Raw genomic sequence first — 27,750 nt, 5'->3', positions numbered from 1 at the left:
TCCTTTTGTCCGGCTCCTGTTCATCGCTTGAGGAAGCGTTGCATATCCTGGATCTGGTGCGGGCGCTCCGGATCTATGTGTCTCGCACCGCCGTTATTAGGCGGTGCACCTCTCTCTGGTGCTGACTGCTAGTCAGCGTAGCGGTCTCTCGGCATCTAAGCCGACCCTGGTTCGTTGGCTTAGGTCGGCCATTTCGGAGACCTACAAGTGTACTCAAGTGCCTTCCCCGCCGGGGATCAGAGCACATTTGATCAGACCTGTCGGCGCCTTTTTGGGCTTTCAGGCACCAGGTTACGGCTCAGTAGGTCTGTCAGACTGCAGCTCGAATTAGTCTGCATACTTTTTCGAAGCACTACCCAAGGCATGCTCATGCTTTGGCAGACGCGGGCCTGGGCAGACGCATCTTTCCGGCGTCTGTCGCCCATTTGTGAAGTTAGGTTTGCCTGCTTCTCAGTTGTCTGTTTATTCCCACCCATGGACTGCTTTTGAACGTCCCATGGTCTGGGTCTCCCATAGGAACGATAAAGAAAAAGAGAATTTTGTTTACTTACCGTAAATTCTTTTTCTTATAGTTCCGTCATGGGAGACCCAGCACCCTCCCTATTGCCTGTTGGCAGGTTTCTTGTTCCGTGTGTCTTCACCGGCTGTTATTGTTGTAGACAGAGGTTCCGGTTCTTCCGGATTTTACTCTCTCTTCTTGTGGGTGGATGTCCTCCTTCAGCTTTTGCACTAAACTGGCTAGGACTGGCTAGCAGGGGGTGTATATGCTAGGAGGGAGGAGCTACACGTTTTGAGTGTAGTAACTTTGTGTGTCCTCCGGGGGCAGTAGCTATACACCCATGGTCTGGGTCTCCCATGACGGAACTATAAGAAAAAGAATTTACGGTAAGTAAACAAAATTCTCTTTTTTTGCTGCTTTTTTTGGTTTGTCATTTGTCTACAGTACATGTTTAAATAAAGTTAGTTTCATTCACTACAAAAACTGCAAAAACGCAGCTGTTGTGGTTCAATGGTGAAAAAAGTTGCAAAAATGCTGAAAGTATTGACATGCTGCTTTAAAAAACAGAGCAGTTTTCCATTTGTCAGGAAAAAAAGCAAGAGTATGTGCACTGGACTAGACTGATGACATCCGCGTATAGTCCGATATATGCAGAGACAGACGATGGAGATATTATTTCTCTAGTCCCTTCCACGACAGCATAGGAGGTTGTCTCTCCACGCCCTAATTGGGACAGGAAGTTCAAGAGGTTTAAAAGGACCCTCCCACCTCCCACAGCCAATGTCTTTCCTGTCCCCATGGGGCATGGAGAGGTTTTGTTTTTCTCCTATGCTGTGGTGGCCGGCGAACTACAGTATTTTTTTTTTTTTTTTTCTTTTTTCTTTTTCCTTCTTCCCCTGTTACCTTAAGCCGGACAGCATCGGTCGGGCCTTCACCGCTCCTCCCTTGCTGTTCCCTCACGCTGTGGGGGACCGCTGCTCCAGCCTTCCGGATCCTCCTGAGGGGTGATGCAGGCTGTTGAGCTCCCCGGCCGGCGTCCTCCCTGAGCCGCCGGCCGCTTCCCGCATGCACGCTGCCGGAGCGATCCGGAAGTGCTCCCGGGGGCGGGACTTCCGGTCTTGCGGACTTCCGGTCGAGCGCTTCCGGTTTGCGGAGGCAGCGTGGAGGCACGCCGACGGTGACACGGCCTGCCCAGGACCGGATGCGGGAGGCGGGGAACGTGCACCGTCACTGGGGGGGAAGGCCCTTTTGCATAAGGGCTGCCACGAGGACATCAGATCATGGTAAGCAACCGTGCTCCCTGTCATGTCTTCCGCTGCAGCTGCATCTGCAGAACCCAGTGTGCCCCCTGCTACTGTGAGTATGGAGGGGAATGGTCCCTCGGACATAGGTCTCATCAGATGATTTATGGCTCTATGGTCTGTGTTTTCTAGGAGGACAAGGCCTCCAAAAAAACTGACAGAAATGAAAAATCAGAGAAGCCTGAGAAGTCAGAAAAAGCTGACAAGTCCGATAAGCCTGATAGACCTGACAGAGTGGAAAAAATTAAAAAATGTCCTATCTGTATAAAGAAGCTCCCTGCAGTATGGGATAAAAAGCTTTGCCAGCAATGTACGGACCAGATTATTAGGGCCGAACAACCATCTCTGATAGATGAGTTGCGGTCCATGATGAAACAGGAGATTAGGGCCTCTCTGGCCTCCCTTCCTGTTCCTGGCCCTGCTCCTGGCCCTGCTCCTGGACCCTCTCCTCCAAAAAAGAGGAGACTCCAGTCGACCCCATCTGATCAGGAGGACGCTGATTCCACCTCTGAGGGTCCTGATGAAGGATTTCCATCTGGGGGGTCTGACCAGTCCTTTCTATTTCACTCAGAAGAGTTGGGGGATCTTATTGGGGCAGTTCGGAGCACTATGGGTTTAGAGGAAGTGCAGTCTCTTCCTTCAATCCAGGACGAAATGTTTGCTGGCCTGAAGTCAGTCAAACAGTTGGGATTCCCAGTTCATGCCAATGTTTTGGATATTGTCTCTCAGGAATGGGAATTTCCTGAGAGGCGGGTACGGAGTGACCTTAGACGCCGGTTTCCTCTGGAACCTTCGGGACTACATTGGGAGGTCCCAAGAGTAGACGTTCAGGTGGCTAGGGTAGCTAAGCAAACTGCTCTTCCCTTTGAGGATACTTCCCAACTGAAGGATCAGATGGATAGGAAGGTAGAGGGCCTGATGAAGCGGTCCTGGGAGGCATCGTCTTCCTCTATTCAAGCCAACATTGCCTCCACCTGCGTATCCAGGTCCCTAATTAGGTGGTTAGACCAGTTGGAGGCTCATATTTCACAAGGGACCCCTAGGGAGGAAGTACTGGAATCCCTTCCCTTGCTTAGGAAGGCTACCTGTTTTCTGGCAGATACCTCGGTGGAATCTGTCCGCCTGGCAGCCAGGACCTCGGTGCTTTCTAACTCTGCCCGACGTGCCCTCTGGCTTAAGGCCTGGAGCGGAGACTCCACCTCCAAAATGAGGCTTTGTTCACTTCCGTTTAAAGGGGATTTAGTGTTTGGGCCTGCCCTGGATGATATCCTGGACAAGGCGACTGATCGTAAGGCCTTGCCCGATCCTAGACCTAACAGGAAGCGGTCCTTTCGTCCCTCGATGCCTCAGGCCTCCCAGCCCAGAGGGTAAGGGAAGGCAGGCAGGTGGAGCTATCCCAAAGGTAGAGGGAGAAACATCCTCATCCCTCCCCATCAGCAACGTCCTCAGCAGGACAAACAGTGACTCGGCCCGGGTGGGGGGAAGACTCTCAGCGTTTCTTCCCCAGTGGCAGTCCATAACCACTTGCCAATGGGTTCTGAAGATCATCTCGGACGGTCTTCTCATAGAATTCCTTTCCCCCCCTCTTCCGGGTCTCCGAGTCACTGCGCTGGCGTCACCGGGTTCACAGGCTCTGTTGTACACAAAGATTATAGAGCTAGTGCACTCGGGGGTCGTTTCCCCAGTCCCGAGTCAGGAAGAAGGGGTAGGACACTACTCCCGTCTCTTCCTGGTCAAGAAGCCATCCGGCGACGTCCGTATAATTATCAATTTAAAACGTCTAAACCGTCAGGTCAGGTACCGGCGGTTCAAGATGGAGTCGGTGAAATCAGCTATTCCCCTGATAGGTCTACACCATCAGATGGCCTCTATAGATCTGAAAGACGCCTAGTTCCATGTACCCGTCCATCCGGGACACAGGCAATACCTCAGGTTTGCGGTGCTTCACGGGGAGGAAGTACTTCATTTCCAATTCAATGTACTTCCCTTCGGGATCTCCTCAGCTCCAAGGATCTTTTCCAAGATCATGGCAGAGGTGGTCGCCTTCATAAGATTGCAGGGTATCTGTCTGGTTCCATATTTGGATGACTTTCTTCTCATGGCTCCATCTGCTCCAACCCTCCGGAGCCATGTGGAAAGGTCTTTGGGAATCCTTCGGTCTCTGGGATGGATTCCCAATCTCAAAAAATCAGTTAACCCCCTCCTCCACTCGGCAGTTTCTCAGTGCTGCTGGACTCCGACAGACAGGCATCTTTTCTCCCAGAGGGCCACAGGATAGCTCTGTTAGCCAAAATATCAAAGCTTCGCAGGCAGGCTTGCCCGACGCTTCGAGCGGCTATGTCAGCTCTGGGTTCCATGACATCCTGCATTCCTTCAGTCAGGTGGGCTCAGGCCCATTCTCGGTGTCTCCAGGATCATATCCTGGCACATTGGGACAGACTCCCGTCATCCCTAAACAGAAGGTTTCGCCTCTCGGAGTCCGTCTCCTCATCCCTTCTCTGGTGGCTGAGTCCCGCCAACCTGCAGGTGGGGGTTGCCTGGACTCAGAAACCCCTGGTTACACTGACCACAGATGCCAGCCTACGATGATGGGGGGCAATGGTGGCAAATTCCCCATTTCAAGGGGTCTGGAGTCCTTACGTCAGCTCCCAATCCTCCAACTACCGGGAGCTCAGGGCAGTCAGGGAAGCCCTCCTTGCGGCTCAGGACCTCGTCCGGGACTCTCACGTCCTGGTATATTCAGACAATGTCACAACAGTGGCACATCTCCGCCATCAGGGCAGTACACGCTCAGGCGCCCTGAAGTCAGTATCCTCCCGAATCTTTCAATGGGCAGAACAATCTCTGCTCTCCCTTTCTGCGGTCCATCTGAAGGGCTCCCTCAATCTTCAGGCGGATTTCCTGAGTCGTCGGGATGTTCATCCAGGGGAATGGAGCCTGGATCAGGCGGTGTTCTGCTCTCTAGTGGCAAGGTGGGGTGCACCAGAGGTGGACCTCTTTGCCTCGGCAGGGAATCGCAAGGTCGCAACATATTTCTCCCTGAACCCAAGGGACGAGGCGTTAGGGGTAGACGCTTTCTGCCACAGTTGGTCCTTTCGCCTCGCTTACGCGTTCCCCCCTCTTCCTCTTCTCGCACGGGCCCTGAGGAAGATCAGAGACGAGGGGGTCCCAACTATACTGGTAGCCCCTCTGTGGCCCCGGAGGAGTTGGTACAGCCTGGTCATGACGCTAGGAATCGACGGCCCAGTCCTCTTAGGTTTGGACCCCAGCTTACTGTCACAGGGTCCGATTTTCCATCCGGCTCCCCAGAAACTCAACTTGGCTGCCTGGCTTCTGAGGCCCGGGCACTGAAGGCCCAAGGGCTTTCTGACAAAGTTGTGGCTACGCTACAGAAGAACCGTAAACCTGTGACTAATAGTATATACAACAAAATCTGGAAGAGATTTTCCTCCTGGTGTGGTTCTCGGCCTCCTGACCCTCTTCGGCCTAATATTGCGCAGATTCTGGACTTTCTCCAGAGTGGTTTAGACTTAGGTCTTAGGCCTAGCACCCTGAAAGTTCAGGTGTCAGCACTCAGTGCAGTCTTTGACACGGCTCTGGCAGATCATCGTTGGATCCGTCGGTTCTTTGTGTCCGCTAGTAGACTCTGTCCACGTCAGAGGGTCCTGACGCCTCGCTGGGATCTCAATGTGGTCCTTACAGGACTATCTCAGTCTCCGTTTGAACCTCTGTGCTCTTGTAACATTCGTTCCCTTTCTCACAAGACTGCTTTTCTTGTGGCTATTACATCTGCTCGCAGAGTCGGCGAACTTCAGGCTTTGTCTGTTAGGGAACCTTACCTGACCATCAGAGATGACAGCATTGTTTTTCAGCTGGACCCTTCCTTCCTTCCCAAGGTGGTTTCGGATTTTCACCGTTCGCAGTCAATCGTCCTGCCTTCCTTCTGTCAGAATCCTCGGACTCCGGGTGAGGAAGTGTTTCATTCTTTGGATGTCCGTCGGATAGTGTTGCACTACCTAGAGGTTACTGCTTGGCGCCTTGATTCTAACCTGTTCATCCAGCCCTTTGGCCGCAATAAGGGCAAGAAGGTGGCTAAGAGTACAGTCGCCAACTGGATTGTGCGAGCAATTAGAGATGCATACCTCGCTCAGCATCTCTCTCCACCTACTGGATTCACGGCGCACTCCACCAGGGCTACCTCTGCCTCCTGGGCCGAACGGGCAGGGGCCTCCCCTGAGCAGATCTGCAAGGCGGCTACGTGGTCTTCGCTCCATACTTTCACGAAGCATTATCGTCTGGATCTGGATTCCAACAGGGATTTGGCCTTTGGCAGGAAAGTCCTGAAGGCTGTGGTCCCCCCCTAGGTATCAATTCTTTGGTATTCCTCCTATGCTGTCGTGGAAGGGACTAGAGAAATAAGAATTATTCTTACCGATAATTCGGTTTCTAGGACCTTCCACGACAGCAGGTAATTCCCTCCCCTATGTATTCATATATTCCTGAATGTGTAGTACTTCTCATATGCTATGGATTCTTTGTAAGACACTGGCTGTGGGAGGTGGGAGGGTCCTTTTAAACCTCTTGAACTTCCTGTCCCAATTAGGGCGTGGAGAGACAACCTCCTATGCTGTCGTGGAAGGTCCTAGAAACCGAATTATCGGTAAGAATAATTCTTATTTTCTTCTTCTCCGCACCTGTATTCCGATTCTCGCATGACATTCGGCTCACGCTCGCAGCAGATTTTGAGCCGAGTGTCATTAGATACTGCTACGCTAATGTGACCCCTGAATACTGAGCCATTTGAGCGGCTTCAAACAAGACAATCAGTGGTGGACTAGCTGAGGGCCAATGTTTCAGGAACTACCAATCTTGTAAAACAGTATACAAACCAAAGCGGGCTTTACACACTGCGATATTGGTCCCGATATCTCTAGTGTGGGTACCTGCCCCCATCTGTTGCGCGACACGGGCAAATCGCTGCATGTGCCGCACAACATCGCCCAGACCCGTCACACATACCTGCCCGGCGACATCGCTGTGATCGGCGAACCGCTTCCTTTCTAAGGGGGTAGTCCGTGTGGCGTCACAGCGACGTCACTGAGCGGCCGCCCAATAGAAGCGGAGGGGCGGACATGAGCGGGACGTAACATCCCGCCCACCTCCTTCCGCATTGTGGCCGGGAGGCAGGTAAGGAGAGCTTCCTCGTTCCTGCGGTGTCACACGGAGCGATGTGTGCTGCCGCAGGAACGAGGAACAACCTCGTTACTGCTGCAGTAACGATATTTGAGAATGGACCCCCATGTCACCGATGAGCGATTTTGCACGTTTTTGCAACGATGCAAAATCGCTCATCGGTGTCACACGCAACGGCATCGCTACAGCGGCCGGATGTGCGTCACCAATTCCGTGACCCCGACGAGTTTGCATTAGCGATGTCGTAGCGTGTAAAGCCCCCTTAAGCCAAAAATGGTGGGATCAAGACAAAACACCCAGAGAAAGGGGATCCTGAGGATGTAAATGACACATGGACAAAATGGGTGAAATGAGGGTGTGAGGAATCGTGAAAAACAGGGGGCACAGTGTGTCTGAAGGCACGGCTCATTGTTCCTGACCACGGATGGGGCTGTAGGAGACAACCTGTGTGCTCCTCCATGAGGCTATGATCAGATGAATGTATGTCTGCTCAATCTGCTGTCCATGTGGAAAAGACTGAATACAAACAAAATCTGCCCCTGCATCCCTATGAGTGACTGAAAACTGGAATGTTCCTTAAAGCAGAACATAGACTGTTTTCAACCAGTACTGAGCCCAATTGGATTATCAGGGAAATGTGCAGAAACAATTAGACTTCAAGACTCTGGTATTTCGTATTTTAAGATTTTGTGCTGAAAAATATAGATTTGATTATATAGCATGTATGTGTTCCTGTACTACTCTACTGTATACGTAAGCAATATATCAAAGTAGAGAAAAATCTGTATTAGATGGCGCCATCTGGTGGATTGTATTAGTATTTGTATTTGTATGAGTGCAGTGGCCATTATCACTAATAGTGTAAGCCCTGCTCAGTATACAAATACTGAACAAATGTTTGAAACGATTATGTGCACAAGTAATGATTTTTAAGGCCCTTTCGGTCTGTGAAAAAAGCGCACATTTTAATGGACGTGTATTATATTCCCGGGGTTGGGTCAGGGACATATTTTAATGTAGCCTCCATATTCTTTATAGCATCCACTTGACAAATGAAGAACTTGTGCTCAGGAGATATATCCTCCCCCTTCCACTGTGTGTATTTATGGTATTGGAAGATTATTGTATTCACGTCACTCCCCAAATATTTCAATGTTTCACTCTGATGCCCCATTGCCTTGTCCATAATGATTTCTGCCTCTCGTTAATATTTTATCTTTCTCTCGTTAATTATAGGATTCAATACCATTGTCTTCGCTGATCCTTGGGGATAAATCTGATACGACTTCTGGATCTTTTGCACAGAGATTAGGTGAGTCCCCTGTTCCTTTTCCTTGCTTTCGTGCACATTTTGTGGCCTCCACCAGCTCATTCAGTATATGTGGGATTGTTATATCTCTCCTATTGGATAGAAAGGACATTTATTACTTAATAATAATAATAATAATATTATTAATTCTAGCCTTTCCCCTTTTTGTCTCTGCCTGTGACATGTAGCTCATAGTCTGAAATCCTGTACCTAAACGTTAAAAGGAAGCAAAATACAGATTAAAACAGGACAGTTGTACTCATCGCATCTCCCGTGTGGCTGTCACACTACTTTATGCTCATTAAACCTCATGCATATTCACTGCTTTCCCCGCCCACTCTCTGACAGTGTCTGTGATTGGTGCAGCCAGACTGCCAGCATCTGTGATTGGTTGTGGAGTGTAAAAATAAATTAATTGGAAAAAAATGGCATAGGGTCCCTCTTATTTTGATACACCGTGCAGAAAAAGCAGACAGCTACAGGCTGCAGCCCCCAGCTGTGCGCGTTATCTTGGCTGTGTATCTAAATGAGGGACCCCATGTGGCTTTTTTTAAAATTATTTAAAATAAATAATTTTATAAAACTGTGTGCAGTCCTATATGGGCATATATAATGTAATAATGTGCGCCATCCTTGTGCCCATCTTGTAATAAATGTGCCCATCCTATAGTATTGTGCCCATCCTTCTGCTCAACCTATAGTAATGTCCCCTTCTTGTAGTAATGCTCAATCCAGTACTAGTGTCCCATATTGTGCCATTCTTCACACACGCAAAAAAAAAAATTCTTCTCACCTGTCCTCGTTCCCTCAGCGTCCTATCTGCTTCGTACGACCGCAACCCACTTGATGAATGCTGCCGGTACAGGGGCCGCAGCTGACAGCACTTTATATCAGAGGACAGATTACCGGGTGCTGCTCTCTATGCAGCGTCTCCAATGATCCACTGCTGACCTCTAATTGGCCGACGGCTGATCATAGCTGTATACAGAGTTTGCGTCTGAGCAGCACCGGAAATCTGTCCTCGGATATAAAGTGCTGGATGCACGGCCCCCAGCACAGGCAGCGATCAAGCAAGGGGGCCACGGGCCTGTGGACCTAAAGCAGCATTAGGGACCGCAGCTAACAACGCTTTATATCAGATGACAGATTCCCGAGCGCTGTGCAGGGACGAGCTCTGTGTGCAGCTTCTCCAGTGATCCGCTGCTGCCTCTGATTGGCCGGCGGCTGATCATTGCAGCAGCTGTATACAGAGCTCGGCCCTGTACAGCGCCTGGGAATCTGTCCTTTGATATAAAGCGCAAACTGCGTGGCCCCAGCACAGGCAGCGATCAGCAAGGGGCCTGCGGGCCTGCGCGTCACAAGCAGCATTCGGGGCCGTTTGCATGCAGCATACCGGCAGCATCTTTGAGACCACTGCACTACGAAATGTGTGGGAGGGGCGGAGAAGGGGAGCGGGGACTCCACGCACGGTACCCGCCCTGCAGAGTGGCAACATGAAGTCGGCTGTGTTGCCAGTCAACAACATCCTGCCCCTATCGACGTGACGTCACAGGAAGCGGCAAAAACGGCAGGAGCAGTCACATAACCACTCTGAGCCAGGGGTGAGGGGCTGACAGCAGCGCAGGTAGGTAGTCGCTATCTACTTACCTGCCCCTATGTAGCCCAGTGTTGAAATGACAAAAAAAGCAAAATAAGCCGGATAACCCCTTTAATTTTGTTTCCCAGCTAAGATAAAGTGAACAGCTGGGGGCTATTATTCTCAGGCTGGGGAGGCCCATGGTTATTGGGCCCCTCCCAGCCTAAAAATAGCAGCCATCTCGAAATTGTCAGATCCATTAGATGCGACAATACCAGGGCTTTACCCGGCTCATCCCAGTTGCCCTGGTGGGATGGCAATTGGGGTAATATAAAGGGTTAATAAACTGTGATTTGTAAAAAAAAAAATCACAGCTGTCATCAAGCCCAAGGTTAATAATGTGGAGGGGTCTGAGACCTCCCCATTACTAACCCTGTAAGTCAAAAGAAATAAACACAGAGAAAAATCATAATAATATATATATATATATATATATATATATATATATATATATATATATATATATATATATATATATATATATATATATATATATATATATATATATATATATATATATATATATATATATATATCGTATTTTTCGCTTTATAAGACGCACCGGAATATAAGACGCACCCCAAACTTAGCCATAAAAAAGGTAAAAAAAAGAAAAATGGGGTCCGTCTTATACTCCGGTGTTCTCTTACCGGAGGGGGGCAGCAGTGGTGGTGAAGCGGGGTCACAGGAGGCACAGATTGTGCTGGCAGGCGCGGCAGGTCAGTGGCAGCGGGGTCCGTGGTTGCAGGTGCCGTAGTTGCAGGCGCGGTGGCGTCCGCGGTGGCAGGATCCGTGGGGTCCGTGGTGGCGGCAGCAGCCGTGGCGTGTGAGCCGTGCAGCAGGCCGGTGCAGTGAGTGTCCGCGGTCCCGGTTCAGTGGTGGCAGCGGCGGCGGCGACTGCTCAGTGGTGGCAGGGACTGCTCAGTGGTGGCGTGTGTCCGCGGTCCCGGTTCAGTGGTGGCAGCGGCGGCTCAGTGGTGGGAGCGGCGGCAACTGCTCAGTGGTGGCAGCGGCAGGGACTGCTCAGTGGTGGCGTGTGTCCGCGGTCCCGGTTCAGTGGTGGCAGCGGCGGCGGCGGCTCAGTAGTGGGAGCGGCGGCGACGGCTCAGTGGTGGAGTGTGTCCGCGGTCCCGATTCAAGTAATGGCGCCCGGAGCGACGCATGCGCAGATGGAGCTCTCATCCAAGGGCTCCATCTGCGCACGCGCTGACTCCCGGAGCAGCGCGTGCGCAGATGGAGCTCTCATCCAAGAGCTCCACCGGCGCCATCATTTGAAAGTGGGACCGCGGACAACTGGTAAGCTGCACAGCCGCCCGCCCCGCATGCACAGAGTGGCAGCCAGCAGGCTGCCCGCCCACTCTGCGTACAAGCCGCCGGGTACCTGTGCTTGCGTGCGGTGGCAGCCGGGTACCCATGCCTGTGTTCGGGCGGCAGATGGGTGGCTGTGTGCGGGCGGCAGATGGGTGACTGTGTGAGGGCGGCAGCCGAGTACCTGCACGGGCACCCGACTGCCGCTCGCACACAGCACCCGGCTGCCGCCCGCACACAGCCATGGGTACCCGTCTGCCACCGCATGCAAGTACAGGTACCTGGCTGCCGACCCCACACAGCACCCGCTGCCGCCCGTACACAGCCACGGGTACCCGGCTGCCGCTGCATGCAAGTACAGGTACCCGGGCGCTTGCATGCAGCCACAGGCACCCGCCCGATCGCCTCAGACAGGACCCCCCCCCCCACTACCGCTTTATAAGACGCACCCCCCATTTTCCTCCCAAAATTTGGGGAGGAAAAGTGCGTCTTATAAAGCGAAAAATACGGTATATATATATATATATATATATATATATATATATATATATATATATATATATATATATATATATATATATATATATATATATATATATATATATATATATATATATATATATATATAATATATATATATATATATTAATGTATATATTAATGTATAATTTTTGTTATATATATTAGATGTTGTTGCGTGTAGTTGCTAAGTGTTTGTGTAGGGCGCTGTATATGTTCTGGGTGTTGTCTGGGTGTGGCGGGGGGTGAGAGCGGTGTTGTATGTGTGTTGCGTTGTTTGTGGAGCGCTGTGTGTGTGTTGCACGGTTTGTGTGTGTGTGGTGTGTTTTGGGGGGAGGTATGTTTTGTGCAATGTGTGTGTTGTGCGGTATGTGCGTATATTTATGTATGCCGCGGTGTTTGTGTGTTGAGTGTTGTGTGTGTGCGGCGTTGTCTGTGTGTGTTGGTGTCTGTGTAGGGCGGTGTTTGTGGTTCTGTGGTTCCCAGTGTGTGTGTGTGTGGTGTGTTGTGCAGTGCGCGTGTGTGTGTGTGTGTGTGTTGGGGGGAGGTGTGCACCTCCCATCGTGCTCCATCCCCCATGCTGCGCACCTCCCATCGTGCTCCATCTCTCATGCTGCATACTCCCCATCGTGCTCCATCCCCTATGCTGCGCATTCCCCATCGTGCTGCATCCCCCATGCTGCGCACTCCCAAACGTGCTCCATCTGCAATGCTGCGCACTCCCAAACGTGCTCCATCCGCCATGCTGCGCACTCCCAAACGTGCTCCATCCACCATGCTGCGCACTCCCAAACGTGCTCCATCAGCCATACTGCGCACTCCCAAACGTGCTCCATCCGCCATGCTGCGCACTCCCAAACGTGCTCCATCAGCCATACTGCGCACTCCCAAACGTGCTCCATCCGCCATGCTGCGCACTCCCAAACGTGCTCCATCCGCCATGCTGCGCACTCCCAAACATGCTCCATCCGCCATGCTGCGCACTCCCAAACGTGCTCCATCCGCCATGCTGCGCACTCCCAAACGTGCTCCATCCACCATGCTGCGCACTCCCAAACGTGCTCCATCAGCCATACTGCGCACTCCCAAACGTGCTCCATCCGCCATGCTGCGCACTCCCAAACGTGCTCCATCCGCCATGCTGCGCACTCCCAAACATGCTCCATCCGCCATGCTGCGCACTCCCAAACGTGCTCCATCCGCCATGCTGCGTACTCCCAAACGTGGTCCATCCGCTATGCTGCGCACTCCCAAACGTGCTCCATCCGCCATGCTGCGCACTCCCAAACGTGGTCCATCCGCCATGCTGCGCACTCCCAAACGTGGTCCATCCGCCATGCTGCGCACTCCCAAACGTGGTCCATCCGCCATGCTGCGCACTCCCAAACGTACTCCATCCGCCATGCTGCGCACTCCCAAACGTGGTTCATCCGCCATGCTGCGCACTCCCAAACATGCTCCATCCGGCATGCTGCGCACTCCCAAACGTGCTCCATCCGCCATGCTGCGTACTCCCAAACGTGGTCCATCCGCGATGCTGCGCACTCCCAAACGTGGTCCATCCGCCATGCTGCGCACTCCCAAACGTACTCCATCCGCCATGCTGCGCACTCCCAAACGTACTCCATCCGCCATGCTGCGCACTCCCAAACGTGGTTCATCCGCCATGCTGCGCACTCCCAAATGTGCTCCATCCCCCATGCTGCGCACTCCCAAACGTGGTCCATCCGCCATGCTGCGCACTCCCAAATGTGCTCCATGCCCCATGCTGCGCACTCCCAAACATGGTCCATCCCCCATGCTGCGCACTCCCCATCGTGCTCCATCCCCCATGCTGCGCACCCCCCATCGTGCTCCATCCCCCATGCTGCGCACCCCCCATCGTGCTCCATCCCCCATGCTGCGCACCCCCCATCGTGCTCCATCCCCCATGCTGCACCAGCATCAGCCTCTCTCCTTCCAGCCTACCCGAGCCTCAGCCTCCCACAGCCTCTCTTCTCTCAGCCTCCCCCCTCCCCCTCCCAGCCTTCCCCAGGATCAGCCTCTCTTCTCCCAGCCTCCTCCCAGCCTTCCCCAGGATCAGCCTCTCTCCTCCCAGCCTCCTCCAGCACGCCGTGCTCCTCTGCCGACACTCACAGATCCGATCGCATACACTCACACACACACACACTCACTCTCTCTCTCTCTCTCTCTCTCACTCACTCGCACACGCACACTGTCTCTCACACTCACACACTCACACACGCGCACACCCGATCGCATACACTCACGCACACACACATTGACGATATCGCACATACGCGCTCACACTCACAACATCCGGAGATACCACATGCTTCTGGCCATGTGATCCTCCGGCAGGTCCTGGAAGCTCACAGCACAGTATCGGCGCAGAGAAGCAAGCGATATCCCAGGATGTTGTAAGTGTGTGGATGCGTTGTGAGGTGTGTGTGTGTGAGAGTGTGATCTGATGTGTGTGTGCTGTTGTGTGTGCGTGTGTGTATGTTACGCCGCTGCAGGACCTTGATGCGCTGGTAACTATGCTACCATGGTTACCAGCGTATCTCGTCCCCCGCTCGCACGGGAGCCCACACCAGCATACGGCGGCCAGGCCCAGCAATGCGAGGGTATGTGTCGGCTGGGTTTGCGGCGTACGCTGATGAGGGCTCCCGGGGGAAGGGGGGGGGGGGGGGGGGGGGGAGTACAGTACTCACCTGTGAGTCATGGCTCCGTGACCGTGTCGGTTCGGGGATTGCGCGGGGGGAGGGGGTCCGGGCCAGAGCTAGCGTGCAGTGCGTGAGGGGGGCGGGGCGTGGCGTGGCCGAGTTGCCAATGCCTGCAGGGTGCCGGGGCGAGAGGCCAATCTGTGGGGGGGCGGAGCCTGGGCGAGCGGCTGGCCAATCCGTGTGGGGGCGCAGCCTGGGCGAGCGGCCAATCAGTGTGGGGGGGGGGCGGTGCCATGGCGAGCCCAGCGGCCAATCAGCTTTGTGTCACCGTAAGGACACAATTTTGGAGCATGACAGACAGACAGACAGACAGAATAAGGCAATTATATATATATATATATATATATATATATATATAAAATTATATCCGACATAATCCACATGAGGTCCCACATACTTCTCAACTCTGCTACATCTGTTGTCAGTGTGGGGTGCTGCCACATTAGAAAACGTGACCGCCCACTGCAGTCAGGGACACACTGATTGTGCCACAGCTGTGAGCAGTGACGTCAGTGAGTTCACCGGATGTCACTGCTGGAGATTCCCATGGTACCCCAGCTGTGACATGAGGTGAGCTCATTGAACTCAGTGACATCACCTCAGGTGAAGTCATTGCAGGATTACCAGTTTAGGCTATGTGCACACATTCAGTATTTGTATGCCAAAACCGCATCAAAAACACATGAAGTATCGGTGCTTTGTTTTGCCAGGAGATGCAGATTTGGTGCAGAAATGTCTAACAAATTCCTGCGCCAAATCAACATCTCCTGGTAGAATAACACACTGAAAAACACAATGCGGTTTTGACTTGTTTTTCTGCCAGGAGATGTAGATTTGGTGCAGAAATTTCTGCACCCTAATACTCAATGTGCACACATTGCGCAATCCGGCCTTGGGTTCAATGACTTTACTTGAGGTGAGGTCACAGAGTTCACCAGAGGTCAGTTCACCTGAGTCAGGTGAACTCATTGACGTCACTGCCGAATTAGGCAATGTGTGCACGTTGAGTATTTGGTTGCAGACATTTCTGCACCAAATCTGCATTTTTTATGCAGTTTCGGTGCGGTTTATGCCAGGATATGCAAATTTAGTGCAGAAATGTTTGCAACCAAATACTGAATGTGTGCACATAGCCTAATTTGGCAATGACTTCACCTGAGGTGCGTTCAATGAGGTCACCTCAGGTCAGTTGACCTTAGGTCACAGCTGGGGTACAATGTGAACTCAGTGATGTCACTGCATACAGCTGTGGCTCAGTCAGTGTGTCCCTGACAGCTGCAGTGAGCGGTCATGTTTTCTAATGTGACCACGCACTGCAACCTTAGTTTGTAGCAGAATCAGGATCTTTGTGGGACTTCGTGTGGATTTGGCCAGTCCTGCAGGGGTGTTTTGGAGGTTAATAAATTGGAAAAAGTGTTGTTTTTTAAATAGCTTTTTCTGTTTATTTCTTTTATAAATAAATCTTTATTTTTATATAGTACTAACATATTCCACAGTGCTTTACATACAACAGGAACTCTGTCCCCATTGGGGCTCACAATCTAGAGACCCTATCTGTATGTCATTGGAGTGTGGGTGGAAACCAGAGTACCCAGAGGAAACCCACCCAAACGCGGGGAGAACATACAAACTCCTTGCAGATGGTGTCCTTGGTGGGATTCGAACCCAGGACTCCAGCACTGCAAGACTTCAGTGCTAACCACTTAGCCACCGTGCCGCCCTCTTTTGACTTACAGGGTTAGTATAAGGGGTTTTACAAAGATCGTTCCACATTAATAAATTCGGGCTTGATGACAGCTGTAATATTTATTTTTTTTTTTACAAATCACACCTGTCATTAACCCCTTTATATTACCCCAATTGGCAGTGCACCAGGCCAATCTGGATGGGCTGGGTAAAGCGCCGGAATTGTCACATCTAATGGATGCAACAATTCTGGGGTGGCTATGAGCTGTTATTTTTAGGCTGGGGGGGCCCAATAACCATGGGCCTCCCCAGTCTGCGTATTCCAGCTCCTATCTGTATTCCAGCTCCTTGGCGTTGCCAAGATAAAGCGCACAGCTGGGAACTGAAGCCTGTAGTAGTCTGCTTTATCTGTGCTGGATATCAGAGGACCCTTCATCAATTTTTTCCAATTATTTATGTTTACTCTCCACAACCAATCACCGACGCCAGCAGTCTGACTGCAATCAATCACAGACGCAGTCACAGAGGGTGGGGGAAGCAGGAATATGCATGATGTTTAATGAGCGGACCTGGAAGGTGTGTGACAGACGCGGGGGAGACTTGGTAAGTATAACTGTCCTGTTTTAATCTTTATTTTCCTTCCTTTCACTTTTAACGCAGGCACGAAATTGAATTGGAGAGCAGGAACTACACGTCATAAGCAGCAAGAATAATGTTAATGTAGTGTGGAGGCAGGGCTTGCAGTTTAAAAAGGTCAAAGTGGTGACAGATGTCCTTTAAAAGGAATCTGTCACCAGGTTTTGGCAATCTCATCTGAGAGCAGCATAAAAAAAAAAAGACCCCGATTCCAGTGATGTATCACTTAGTTTACTGGGTGCAACATGTGTGACACAGAGTTCCTAGATTTGGCAGAGTTCATAAAGCTAACCCCACCCACACTACAGATCTCTATGTACATAGTTTATTAACAATAAGCTGCTAATCACAGGAGGTGGGTGTGGTCGAACTGCTCACATGCACTATAATCCCCAACAGGGAGGATAAAGACGTGGCACACGCTGACACTTAAGACGAGGTTTTATTTTCGATGCATAAAACACGGGTTTGGTGACCAGATGTTGGCAATCAGGAGGTTGACGGCCGTTTCACACAGTTGTGCTTCTATGGTTCCTTGCAGCAAGGACCCGTAGAAGCGTGACAGCTGTTGTCCTCCTGAGTGCCAGCATCTGGTCACCTGACCCGCGTTTTATGCATCGACAATAAAGCAAGGTTTTTAAGTGTCAGCATGTCACGTCTTCATCCTCACTGTTGTGGATTTCCTCTAGACTGACTCACTGTATTGTGAGCACTGCTACACTGAGTCTTTGTGGATTATCCCTGCATCCCCAGCCCAGGTAACACGGCAGTGTGGTACCACATCTCCTTTTTCTATCACATGCACTGTGGTCCCAGCAGTGATTATTTCCTAGTGATAAAACCTTAAATTGTGTGGAAACAGGACACATCCTAATAAGTGAGACGTTCTTGAATTTAATGTTTTAACCTCTACATCATGTGGTCCTCAGATTACATAGCAAAAACCTATTGACAGATTTCCTTTGAAGTCCGGAGTCACAGACGTGTGATTCGCTCGAGACTAGAGTTTCATCACCTGACACGGCCTGCCGCTCTTCAGACAGGAATGTGCAGCTGCATAGAAATACATGCAGCTGCATAGAAATACATGCAGCTGCACGCTCCGGTACGAAGAGTGGCAGGCCGTGCCAGATGATGCGTGTGACTTGTGTGTATCGAGTTAAAGTGTGACTCTCACCTAACTCCCAATGTTATTTGACAGGGAAAAAAAAATACTGGGCTAGAGTTTTTTTTATTTTTAATTCTATAAGAGGAATAGGTGTTTGTCATTCAGTAGCAAATTGATGGGATGCATACACGTGCAAATCTGACGTTTCACAGCTTCCCCATGTTCTACCCTTATGGTAACAGATGTAGGTGATGGCTAATTGCCTCCTGCAGTGCATAGAGTGCCTCTACATTCTGTGCTGTTTCTGTAGCGTGGCCTACTTGTTTATCAGTGTGGGCACAAATAAATGCGATCACATAATTCTGGTGATCAATGATTTCGGCAACATTCTAAGATTCCTTTTTGTAACTTATGGTTGTAGATTACTCATAACGTCCCATGTGAATCTAATACTTCATTTTGAACTGTATGACAGCAAAGAAGACCAAGAAGCAAGTGTTTGCAAGCATCAACATCCCTACCAACGATAACCAGCTCATGCTGCTAATAGAGAAACGGATCAAGGAGGAGATGGAATTCTTTCCGGAAAAGTTTTAAAGATGACCCGTTTTTTGATATCTGAGGACTGATCAGACTGGATTGGGTTGCCTTTGGAAACCTGATATGAAGGACAGTTTCTACATTCCCTAATAGAAATGCTGAGCTATAAAGCACACGGAAGCTGATGAGTTAAGAGTGACTTGATAACATAAAGGTACCGTCACACTAAGCAACTTACCAGCGATCCCAACAACGATGGGGATCGCTGGTAAGTTGCTAGGAGGTTGCTGGTGAGATGTCACACTGCAACGCTCCAGCGATCCCACCAGCAACCTGACCTGGCAGGGATCGCTGGAGCGTCGCTACACAAGTTGCTGGTGAGCTCACCAGCAACCAGTGACAAGCCCCCAGCGCTGCGTGGAAGATGCTGCGCTTGGTAACTAAGGTAAATATCGGGTAACCAACCCGATATTTACCTTGGTTACCACCGCACGTGCAGAGAGCAGCGCACACTGAGCGCTGGCTCCCTGCTCTCCTAGTTACAGCACACATCGGGTTAATTACCCGATGTGTGCTGCAGCTAAATGTGTACAGAGCAGGGAGCAGCGCACACTGCTTAGCGCTGGCTCCTTGCTCTCCTAGTTACAGCACACATCGGGTTAATTAACCCGATGTGTGCTGCAGCTACATGTGCACAGAGCAGGAGCCGGCAGCACAGACAGTGAGAGCGGCGGAGGCTGGTATCAAAGGTAAATATCGGGTAACCAAGGACAGGGCTTCTTGGTTACCCGATGTTTACATTGGTTACCAGCCTCTGCAGAAGCCGGCTCCTGCTGCCTGCACATTTAGTTGTTGCTGTCTCGCTGTCACACACAGCGATCTGTGCTTCACAGCGGGGGAGCAACAACTAAAAAATGGCCCAGGACATTCAGCAACAACCAACGACCTCACAGCAGGGGCCAGGTTGTTGCTGGATGTCACACACAGCAACATCGCTAGCAACGTCACAAAAGTTGTTCGTTAGCAGCGATGTTGCTAGCGATGTTGCTTAGTGTGACGGGGCCTTTAGCCTCTTACAAGATTTAAATGTATTAGTGGATTCGGGAGGGATAAGGCTCGCATACTTGTAAATGAGATTACTTTAAATTATGATCTCATTCTTCAGGTGAAGAAATAACTAATCCATGCTATTTTGCAATGCTGTAAATTTAATGTCCAAATTAAATAATTTTCTCGTAGAGTTTTTTTTTTTGTTATGGTGTGAAGTAGTCTTTTTTTTTTTTTTTTTTTTACTTTCCAGGATGTCAGGACAGGAAAAGTACCTAGAGTTTCAGAGGTCCCCCAAATCCTCAGGGTTTTTTCCTGTCCGTATAGACTCAGTATAGATACAAGAGTGCAGCCATGAAGATTACCTGTGTGGAAGACCTAAGGGGATTAGGGTGGTGTGGTCTATCCCCCTCCTATCTCCTGTCAAGAGCTCCAGGGCCAGTGTCAATTGAGCAGGATGAAGTTCCCTGTTCTCGGCCACTTCCCTCTGCGGGGGCTCTCTTCTCTCTGCACATGGCCACATAAGGACTTCCGGGTTTGCTCAGTGTGTGGCTTCAGCCTGGAAAGCACTTCCAATTCCAGTGTTGAAGGGGGTGATCTATGGTGTGGTATGTGTTCCACCATAGACCACATAAAGCAGGGACGTGGCCGAACGGCACATCAAGGTAATATAAAACCAGTGTCTAAGCGACACCTATGTGTTCACTCATCTGGATGCCATACCTGGTAGCATTGTTACTTTTGCAGTGATAATCGGTGCTAGGCTGTAATACGCTGAGGCTGCAGTTTGGGACTGTGCTACACTGTGATAACACTGGTGGGCCCTATGGAGGATTTGGCCCTTTCAGATGTGATCTATCCAGTCCTTTTGTAGGTTCCGTCCCTCTCAAAGACAAGAGTACAAAGGGAAAAGGAAATTGGGCAGGTGGAGCGACCTCAAAGGGGGTAGGGGTAAAAGCTCTATTCAGTTCCAGGAAGATCTTTATACTGACGTGAGTTAGTAAAATTGGGTGGCTCAAATGGGAAACCAGTAGTAGCAGGGAAGGTGATCATCAGAAATTCAGGCCAGGTCTTTGAATTTCAGGGAACTATGAGCATTATAGGAAGTACTAAGGAGGAGTCAAGACCTTCTCAAAGGCAGTCATGTGACTATCCTATCTGACAATATCACAGCAGTATCCTACATCTATCATCAAGGGGGCAGGAGGTATTATCTCCTTCAGTCTTTCCCGTCAAATAACTTTTCAGTGGGTATAGAAGATACTACTGTCCATTACACTGGTTCATCTTAGAGGATCAGGAAAAGTAGCAGATTTCCTAAACAAACAAATGATGGGAACCTCAGAATGGTAGCTGAATGGGGAGGTGTTCCAATAACTGACTTGGCGATGGGGATAACCTCAGGTAGATTTATTCGCCTCCAGAAAAACTGCAAAGGTGAATTTTTTTTCACTAAACTCGAAGGACAATCCAAATGAAGTGGACATTCTATCTCAGATCTGGGACATGGAACTAATACGCCTTCCCGTCACTTCCAAAAATCTCCAGAGTTTTGAGGAACATCCAAGAGGACCGGGTCAAAGTAATCTTAATTATTAAACGTCTGGCTGCGAAGATGCTGGTTTGCCATGCTGAACCGGTTAGCCCTAGAAAAAACCTACCCCTGCTTCTCTTGAGAGACGACCTTCTTCTCCAGGGTCCACTTCTGCATCCTGCTGTAGAGCGATTATGCCTATCATCATGGATCCTGAGAGGCAGATCTTGAGGGCACAGGGTCTTTCTAATCAAGACATCTCCACCATCCTGGTGAGCATGAAAACAGTAACCTTGGCTATCCACAGGAAGATCTGGAAGAGATTCTACTGAGAGTATAGTGGCTCAGTCATAGATGCTTCCCATCCAAATATTTTATATATATATATATATATATATATATATATATATATATATATATATATATATATATATATATATATATATATATATATATATATATTACACACACACACACAAAGAAAGGGAGCCAGCACTGCCTATGAGTGGCATGCAACGAAAGTAAAAAGTGTAAAATTCACAAATTCATTCCTACTGTGACAGTTCAATGAGATTTTTGGCAAATAATTGATCAATGATTTGAGCCCCCCTGTCCCGTCACGGCAAATCTCTATAAGGGGGGTCCCTACACTATATATTTATAATGTATATACGTACCCTAAGGCTGTGTGTGAACAGGCACCATAATAAAGGTTTAGATGGTCGGTGGTTGACCGCCACCTTGCCGTGCACACCCAGTGTGGTTTACAAATTCCTTCTGTTACCATCAAAATTTATGATGGTGCCTGTTCACACACAGCCACCGCCTCCTGTTCCATAGGCATTATTACTTAAGCACCACCTGCCTGGGGCTGTTCCACCCTTCATCCATGTTTGCTGGTTTGGCACTGTGGGGGTTAGTTCTGACACTGTGCTGGTGAGTGTGGTTCTGCCACACACGCTGGCACCTGGACTGCCCTTTTACTCGCAGTTGTCAGCCCTTGCAGCATGGGAGCGGTTCTGACACCTCTCAGGTAGGTGGTGTTCATACATGGTCCTGCGCATTACACGAGACCTTTAGGGTACGTATATACATTATAAATATAGTGTAGGGACCCCCCCCTTATAGAGATTTGCCGTGACTGGGCAGGGGGCTCAAATCATTGATCAATTATTTGCCAAAAATCTCATTGAACTGTCACAGTAGGAATGAATTTGTGAATTTTACCCTTTTTACTTTCTCATTGTTGCATGCCACTCATAGGCAGTGCTGGCTCCCTTTCTTTAAATATATATATATATATATATATATATAATTTTTCTATACACAGCCATTTGAAAAAGTTTGAGCACCCCTATTGCTGTTAACCTTTTTTCTTTATAACAATTTGGGTTTTTGCAACAGCTATTTCAGTTTCATATATCTAATAACTGATGGACTGAGTAATATTTCTTCAGCGCTCTATTGGGAGACCCAGACGATTGGGGTATAGCTACTGCCCTCCGGAGGCCACACAAAGCACTACACCAAAAAGTGCAAGGCCCCTCCCCTTCTGGCTATACCCCCCCGTGGTATCACGGGTTCTCCAGTTTTCAAGCTTTGTGCGAAGGAGGTCAGACATCCACGCATGGCTCCACAGATTTTAGTCAGCAGTAGCTGCTGACTATTTCGGATGGAAGAAAAGAGGGCCCATATAGGGCCCCCAGCATGCTCCCTTCTCACCCGTGGATGGTGTTGTAAGGTTGAGGTACCTATTGCTGGTACAGGGGCTGGAGCCCCACATGCTGTTTTCCTTCCACATCCCCTTGTAGGGCTCTGTGGAAGTGGGATCCTGCCGGCCTCTAAGCTCTGACGCCGGGCTCCATCCACAGACCCATAGCACCTGATGGATACGGAGCAGGAGTACAATCAGGGACAAGGCCCTGCATCATACAGGTACTCTGTGTCCCCGGCAGGCACAGACACACTCCGGGCTGGCTGGGTGTTGTAGTGCGCCGGGGACCGTAACGATTGAGTTGGTGTTCCTGCAGTTTACTGGGGGACTTTTGTGTTGTGGGAACGCAGCGCCGACCCCCACTGGACCGGCGGCGCTGCTGTGACTTGTAGTGCGCCGGGGACACGCCGACCGCGCTTTTACGGCGGCGGCGTTTATAAATCCAGTCCCCGGCTTTTGCGGCCTAGCTCCGCTTCGTTCCCGCCCCCACCCTGTCAATCAGGGTAGGGGAGAGACGCTGTTTCGCAGCAGCGACGAGGGCTGGAGCCTGATTTACATGCTCCAGCCCTCTCACTAGGCACAGAGGGAAGCAGGCTTCCCGCTCTTAGCCAGGAACGCCCAGGGCCCGCCCCCCCTCCTCTCCCAGGACGCCGGCAGCCATTACATGCAGTCTGGCTAGAGGAAGGACGCAAGGCTCTGGGAGACCTGGACTAGGGGGCTTTTGGAGACCACACACCCGCTCTTAAGCGGGCGGTAAGCGGCATTTCAGCTGGCCCCTCTAGTGCCTCAGTGTGCATTGGTGTACTGTGTCACCAGATATATATATATTTATTTATTTCTTGCACTGTGAGGTCGCTTCCTGGCTGGATACCCCAGATCGCTCTGAGGAGGCAGCAACATGTCATCCACAAAACGCAAGGCTGCCAAGGCTAGGGCTGTGTACACTGCGTGTGCTGCATGTGGGGCTGCTCTACCAGCAGGTTCCAAAGACCCCCATTGTGTGCAATGCTCAGATCCGGTGCTGCTTCGCCAGCCGGAGTCCGGAGGGGTAGTGACCCAGGCTGAGACGCTTGTAAGTCCTGCCCCGGTGTCAGGGACAGACTTTGCAGTTTTTGCTGATGGAATGTCTGTGACTATGGCAAAAATCCTTGAAACTTTGCAATCCATGACTGGGGCTCAGTCTATGGACACGGCGAGGTCTCTGTCCTCTAATCCCCCTCAGTTGGAATTAATCCAGACTGCAAGGGGGTCCCCGGCTTCCCAGGCTGAGTATTATGACTCAGATGATAGCCCCAGCCACCCTAAGCGAGCTCGCTGGGAAAGACCCTCAACGTCATCACACTGCTCAGGGTCTCAGCGCAATCAGTCGCCCTGTGATGCGTCTGAAGAGAGTGATCAGGAGTCTTATCCTGGAACCCCTCTCAATCTGGATACCCCGGATGGGGACGCCATGGTAAACGAGCTTATCTCAGCCATCAATAGACTGTTGGATATTTCTCCCCCAGCTCCTTCTGCAGAGGAGGCAGCTGCAGAGCAGGAGAAGTTTCGTTTCCTCTATCCCAAGCGTAAATTGAGTGCTTTCTTGGATCACTCTGACTTCAGAGGGTCAATCCAGAAACACGACGCTCATCCAGAAAGGCGTTTCTCTAAACGTTCTAAGGATACACGTTTTCCTTTCCCCCCTGATGTGGTCAAGCGCTGGACCCAGTGTCCAAAAGTAGACCCCCCGATTTCCAAACTTGCAGCTAGATCCATAGTTGCAGTGGAGGATGGCGCTTCACTTAAGGATGCCAATGACAGACAGATGGACCTTTGGTTAAAATCTGTCTATGAAGCTATCGGCGCGTCGTTTGCTCCAGCATTCGCAGCCGTATGGGCACTCCAAGCTATTTCAGCTGGTTTAGCAAAAGTGGATGCTATCATACATCCAGCGGTGCCGCAAGTGGCGTCCCTTACCTCGCAGATGTCTGCGTTTGCGTCTTACGCTATCAATGCGGTCCTAGAATCTACCAGCCGCACCTCAATGGCGTCCGCCAATTCGGTAGTTTTGCGCAGAGCCTTGTGGTTAAAGGACTGGAAAGCAGATGCTGGTTCCAAAAAATGTTTAACCAGCTTGCCTTTATCTAGAGATAGACTGTTTGGCGAGCCATTGGCTGACATCATTAAACAGTCCAAGGGTAAAGACTCTTCCTTACCCCAGCCCAGATCAAGCAAACCTCAGCAGAAAAAATGGCAGCAGAGGTTTCAGTCCTTTCGAGGTTCGGGCAAGACACAATTCTCCTCGTCCAAAGGGACTCAGAGGACGCAAAGAGTCTCAGATTCCTGGCGGGCTCACGCACGCCCCAAGAAAGCAAATGGAGGAACCGCTTCCAAAGCGGCTACCTCATGACTTCCAGCCCCCCCCCTCCGCATCTCCGGTCGGGGGCAGGCTCTCCCGCTTTTCCGACATTTGGATGTCACAGGTCAAAGACCGGTGGGTGACAAACATTTTGTCTCGCGGGTACAGAATCGAGTTCAGTTCTCGTCCTCCAGCTCGGTTCTTCAGAACCTCCACACATCCAGACCGAGCAGATGCCCTGCTGCAGGCGGTGGACTCCCTAAGAGCGGAAGGAGTAGTGGTTCCTGTACCGCCTCAGGAACAAGGGCGAGGGTTTTACTCCAATCTCTTTGTGGTTCCAAAAAAGGACGGCTCGTTCCGTCCTGTTCTGGATCTAAAGCTGCTCAACAAACATGTGCACGCCAGACGGTTCCGGATGGAAACCCTCCGCTCTGTCGTTGCCTCAATGTCTCAAGGAGACTTCCTTGCCTCAATAGACATCAAAGATGCTTATCTCCACGTGCCAATTGCTACAGAACATCAACGTTTTCTACGTTTTGTGATAGGAAACGACCATCTTCAGTTCGTAGCTCTGCCATTCGGTCTGGCGACAGCCCCCCGGGTCTTCACCAAGGTCATGGCGGCGGTGGTAGCAGTCTTGCACTCTCAGGGACACTCGGTGATCCCTTACCTAGACGATCTACTTGTCAAGGCACCCTCTCAAGAGGCATGCCAACTCAGTCTACATGCTACGCTGGAGACTCTACAGACGTTCGGATGGATCATCAACTTTCCAAAGTCGAATCTGTCACCGTCACAGTCGCTAACGTATCTTGGCATGGAGTTTCATACTCGAGCAGCGAGAGTGAAGCTTCCGCTGAACAAGCAGCGGTCCCTACAGACAGGGGTGCAATCCCTCCTTCAAGGCCAGTCGCACCCCTTACGGCGCCTCATGCACTTCCTCGGGAAGATGGTGGCAGCCATGGAAGCAGTTCCCTTTGCGCAGTTTCATCTGCGCCCACTTCAATGGGACATTCTCCGCCAATGGGACGGGAAGTCAACGTCCCTGGACAGGAAAGTCTCTCTTTCCCAGACGGCCAAGGACTCTCTACAATGGTGGCTCCTTCCCACCTCATTGTCTCAGGGAAGATCCTTCCTGCCCCCATCCTGGGCAGTGGTCACGACAGATGCGAGTCTGTCAGGGTGGGGAGCAGTGTTTCTCCACCACAGGGCCCAGGGGACGTGGACTCCGCAGGAGTCCACCCTTCAGATCAATGTTCTGGAAATCAGGGCAGTGTATCTTGCCCTACTGGCCTTCCAACAGTGGCTGGAAGGAAAGCAGATCCGAATCCAGTCGGACAACTCCACAGCGGTGGCATACATCAACCACCAAGGAGGGACGCGCAGTCGGCAAGCATTCCAAGAAGTCCGGCGCATTCTAATGTGGGTGGAGGACACAGCATCCACCATATCCGCGGTTCACATCCCAGGCGTAGAAAATTGGGAAGCAGACTTCCTCAGTCGCCAGGGCATGGACGCAGGGGAGTGGTCCCTTCACCCGGACGTGTTTCAGGAAATCTGTCGCCGATGGGGAGTGCCGGACGTCGACCTAATGGCGTCCCGGCACAACAACAAGGTCCCGGCATTCATGGCGAGGTCGCGCGATCAAAGAGCTCTGGCGGCAGACGCATTAGTTCAAGATTGGTCGCAGTTCCGGCTCCCATACGTCTTCCCACCTCTGGCACTCTTGCCCAGAGTGTTACGCAAGATCAGATCCGATTGCAGCCGCGTCATACTCGTCGCCCCAGACTGGCCGAGGAGATCGTGGTATCCGGATCTGTGGCATCTCACGGTCGGTCGACCGTGGTCACTGCCAGACCGACCAGACTTACTGTCCCAAGGGCCGTTTTTCCATCAGAATTCTGCGGCCCTGAACCTGACTGTGTGGCCATTGAGTCCTGGATCCTAGCGTCTGCAGGATTATCCCAAGGAGTTGTAGCCACAATGAGACAGGCTAGAAAGTCGACTTCTGCTAAGATCTACCACAGAACGTGGAAGATTTTCTTATCCTGGTGTTCCGCTCAGGGAGTGTCTCCCTGGCCATTTGCATTGCCCACTTTTCTTTCTTTCCTGCAATCGGGGTTAGAAAAGGGCTTGTCGCTCAGCTCCCTTAAAGGGCAAGTATCGGCACTATCCGTGTTTTTTCAGAAGCGTCTAGCACGTCTTCCTAAGGTGCGCACGTTCCTGCAGGGGGTCTGTCATATTGTGCCCCCGTACAAGCGGCCGTTAGATCCATGGGATCTGAACAGGGTTCTAGTTGCTCTCCAGAAGCCGCCTTTCGAGCCTCTGAAGGAAGTTTCCTTTTCTCGCCTGTCACAGAAAGTGGCGTTTCTTGTTGCGATCACATCGCTTCGGCGAGTGTCGGAGCTGGCAGCTCTGTCATCCAAGGCTCCCTTCCTGGTGTTCCACCAGGACAAGGTAGTGCTGCGCCCCATTCCGGAGTTTCTCCCTAAGGTCGTCTCCTCGTTTCATCTTAATCAGGATATATCCTTGCCTTCCTTTTGTCCTCATCCGGTTCACCGGTATGAAAAGGACTTACGTTTGCTGGATCTGGTGAGAGCACTCAGAATCTACATTTCCCGCACGGCGCCCATGCGCCGTTCCGATGCACTTTTTG

The 27,750-nt window shown here is 50.9% G+C and overlaps 1 protein-coding gene across 1 annotated transcript in view; it reads left to right on the top strand.

Annotated features, from left to right (window-relative positions):
• PSMG4 (proteasome assembly chaperone 4) overlaps positions 1 to 21,394 on the top strand; it is a 41,692-nt gene extending 20,298 nt beyond the window's left edge. The window contains exons 2-3 of the mRNA XM_075314804.1: positions 8,230 to 8,305; positions 18,397 to 21,394. Coding sequence (XP_075170919.1) covers positions 8,230 to 8,305; positions 18,397 to 18,518 — 198 coding nt within the window. The 3' untranslated portion in view covers positions 18,519 to 21,394. The remainder of the gene's footprint in view (positions 1 to 8,229; positions 8,306 to 18,396) is intronic.
• The last annotated feature ends 6,356 nt before the right edge of the window (positions 21,395 to 27,750 follow it).

This window comes from Anomaloglossus baeobatrachus, chromosome 6 (assembly GCF_048569485.1).
Source record: "Anomaloglossus baeobatrachus isolate aAnoBae1 chromosome 6, aAnoBae1.hap1, whole genome shotgun sequence".
Lineage (NCBI taxonomy): Eukaryota > Metazoa > Chordata > Amphibia > Anura > Aromobatidae > Anomaloglossus > Anomaloglossus baeobatrachus.
The sequence above is the reverse complement of the archived record's forward strand: the minus strand, read 5'-3'. Positions and strand labels throughout refer to the sequence as shown.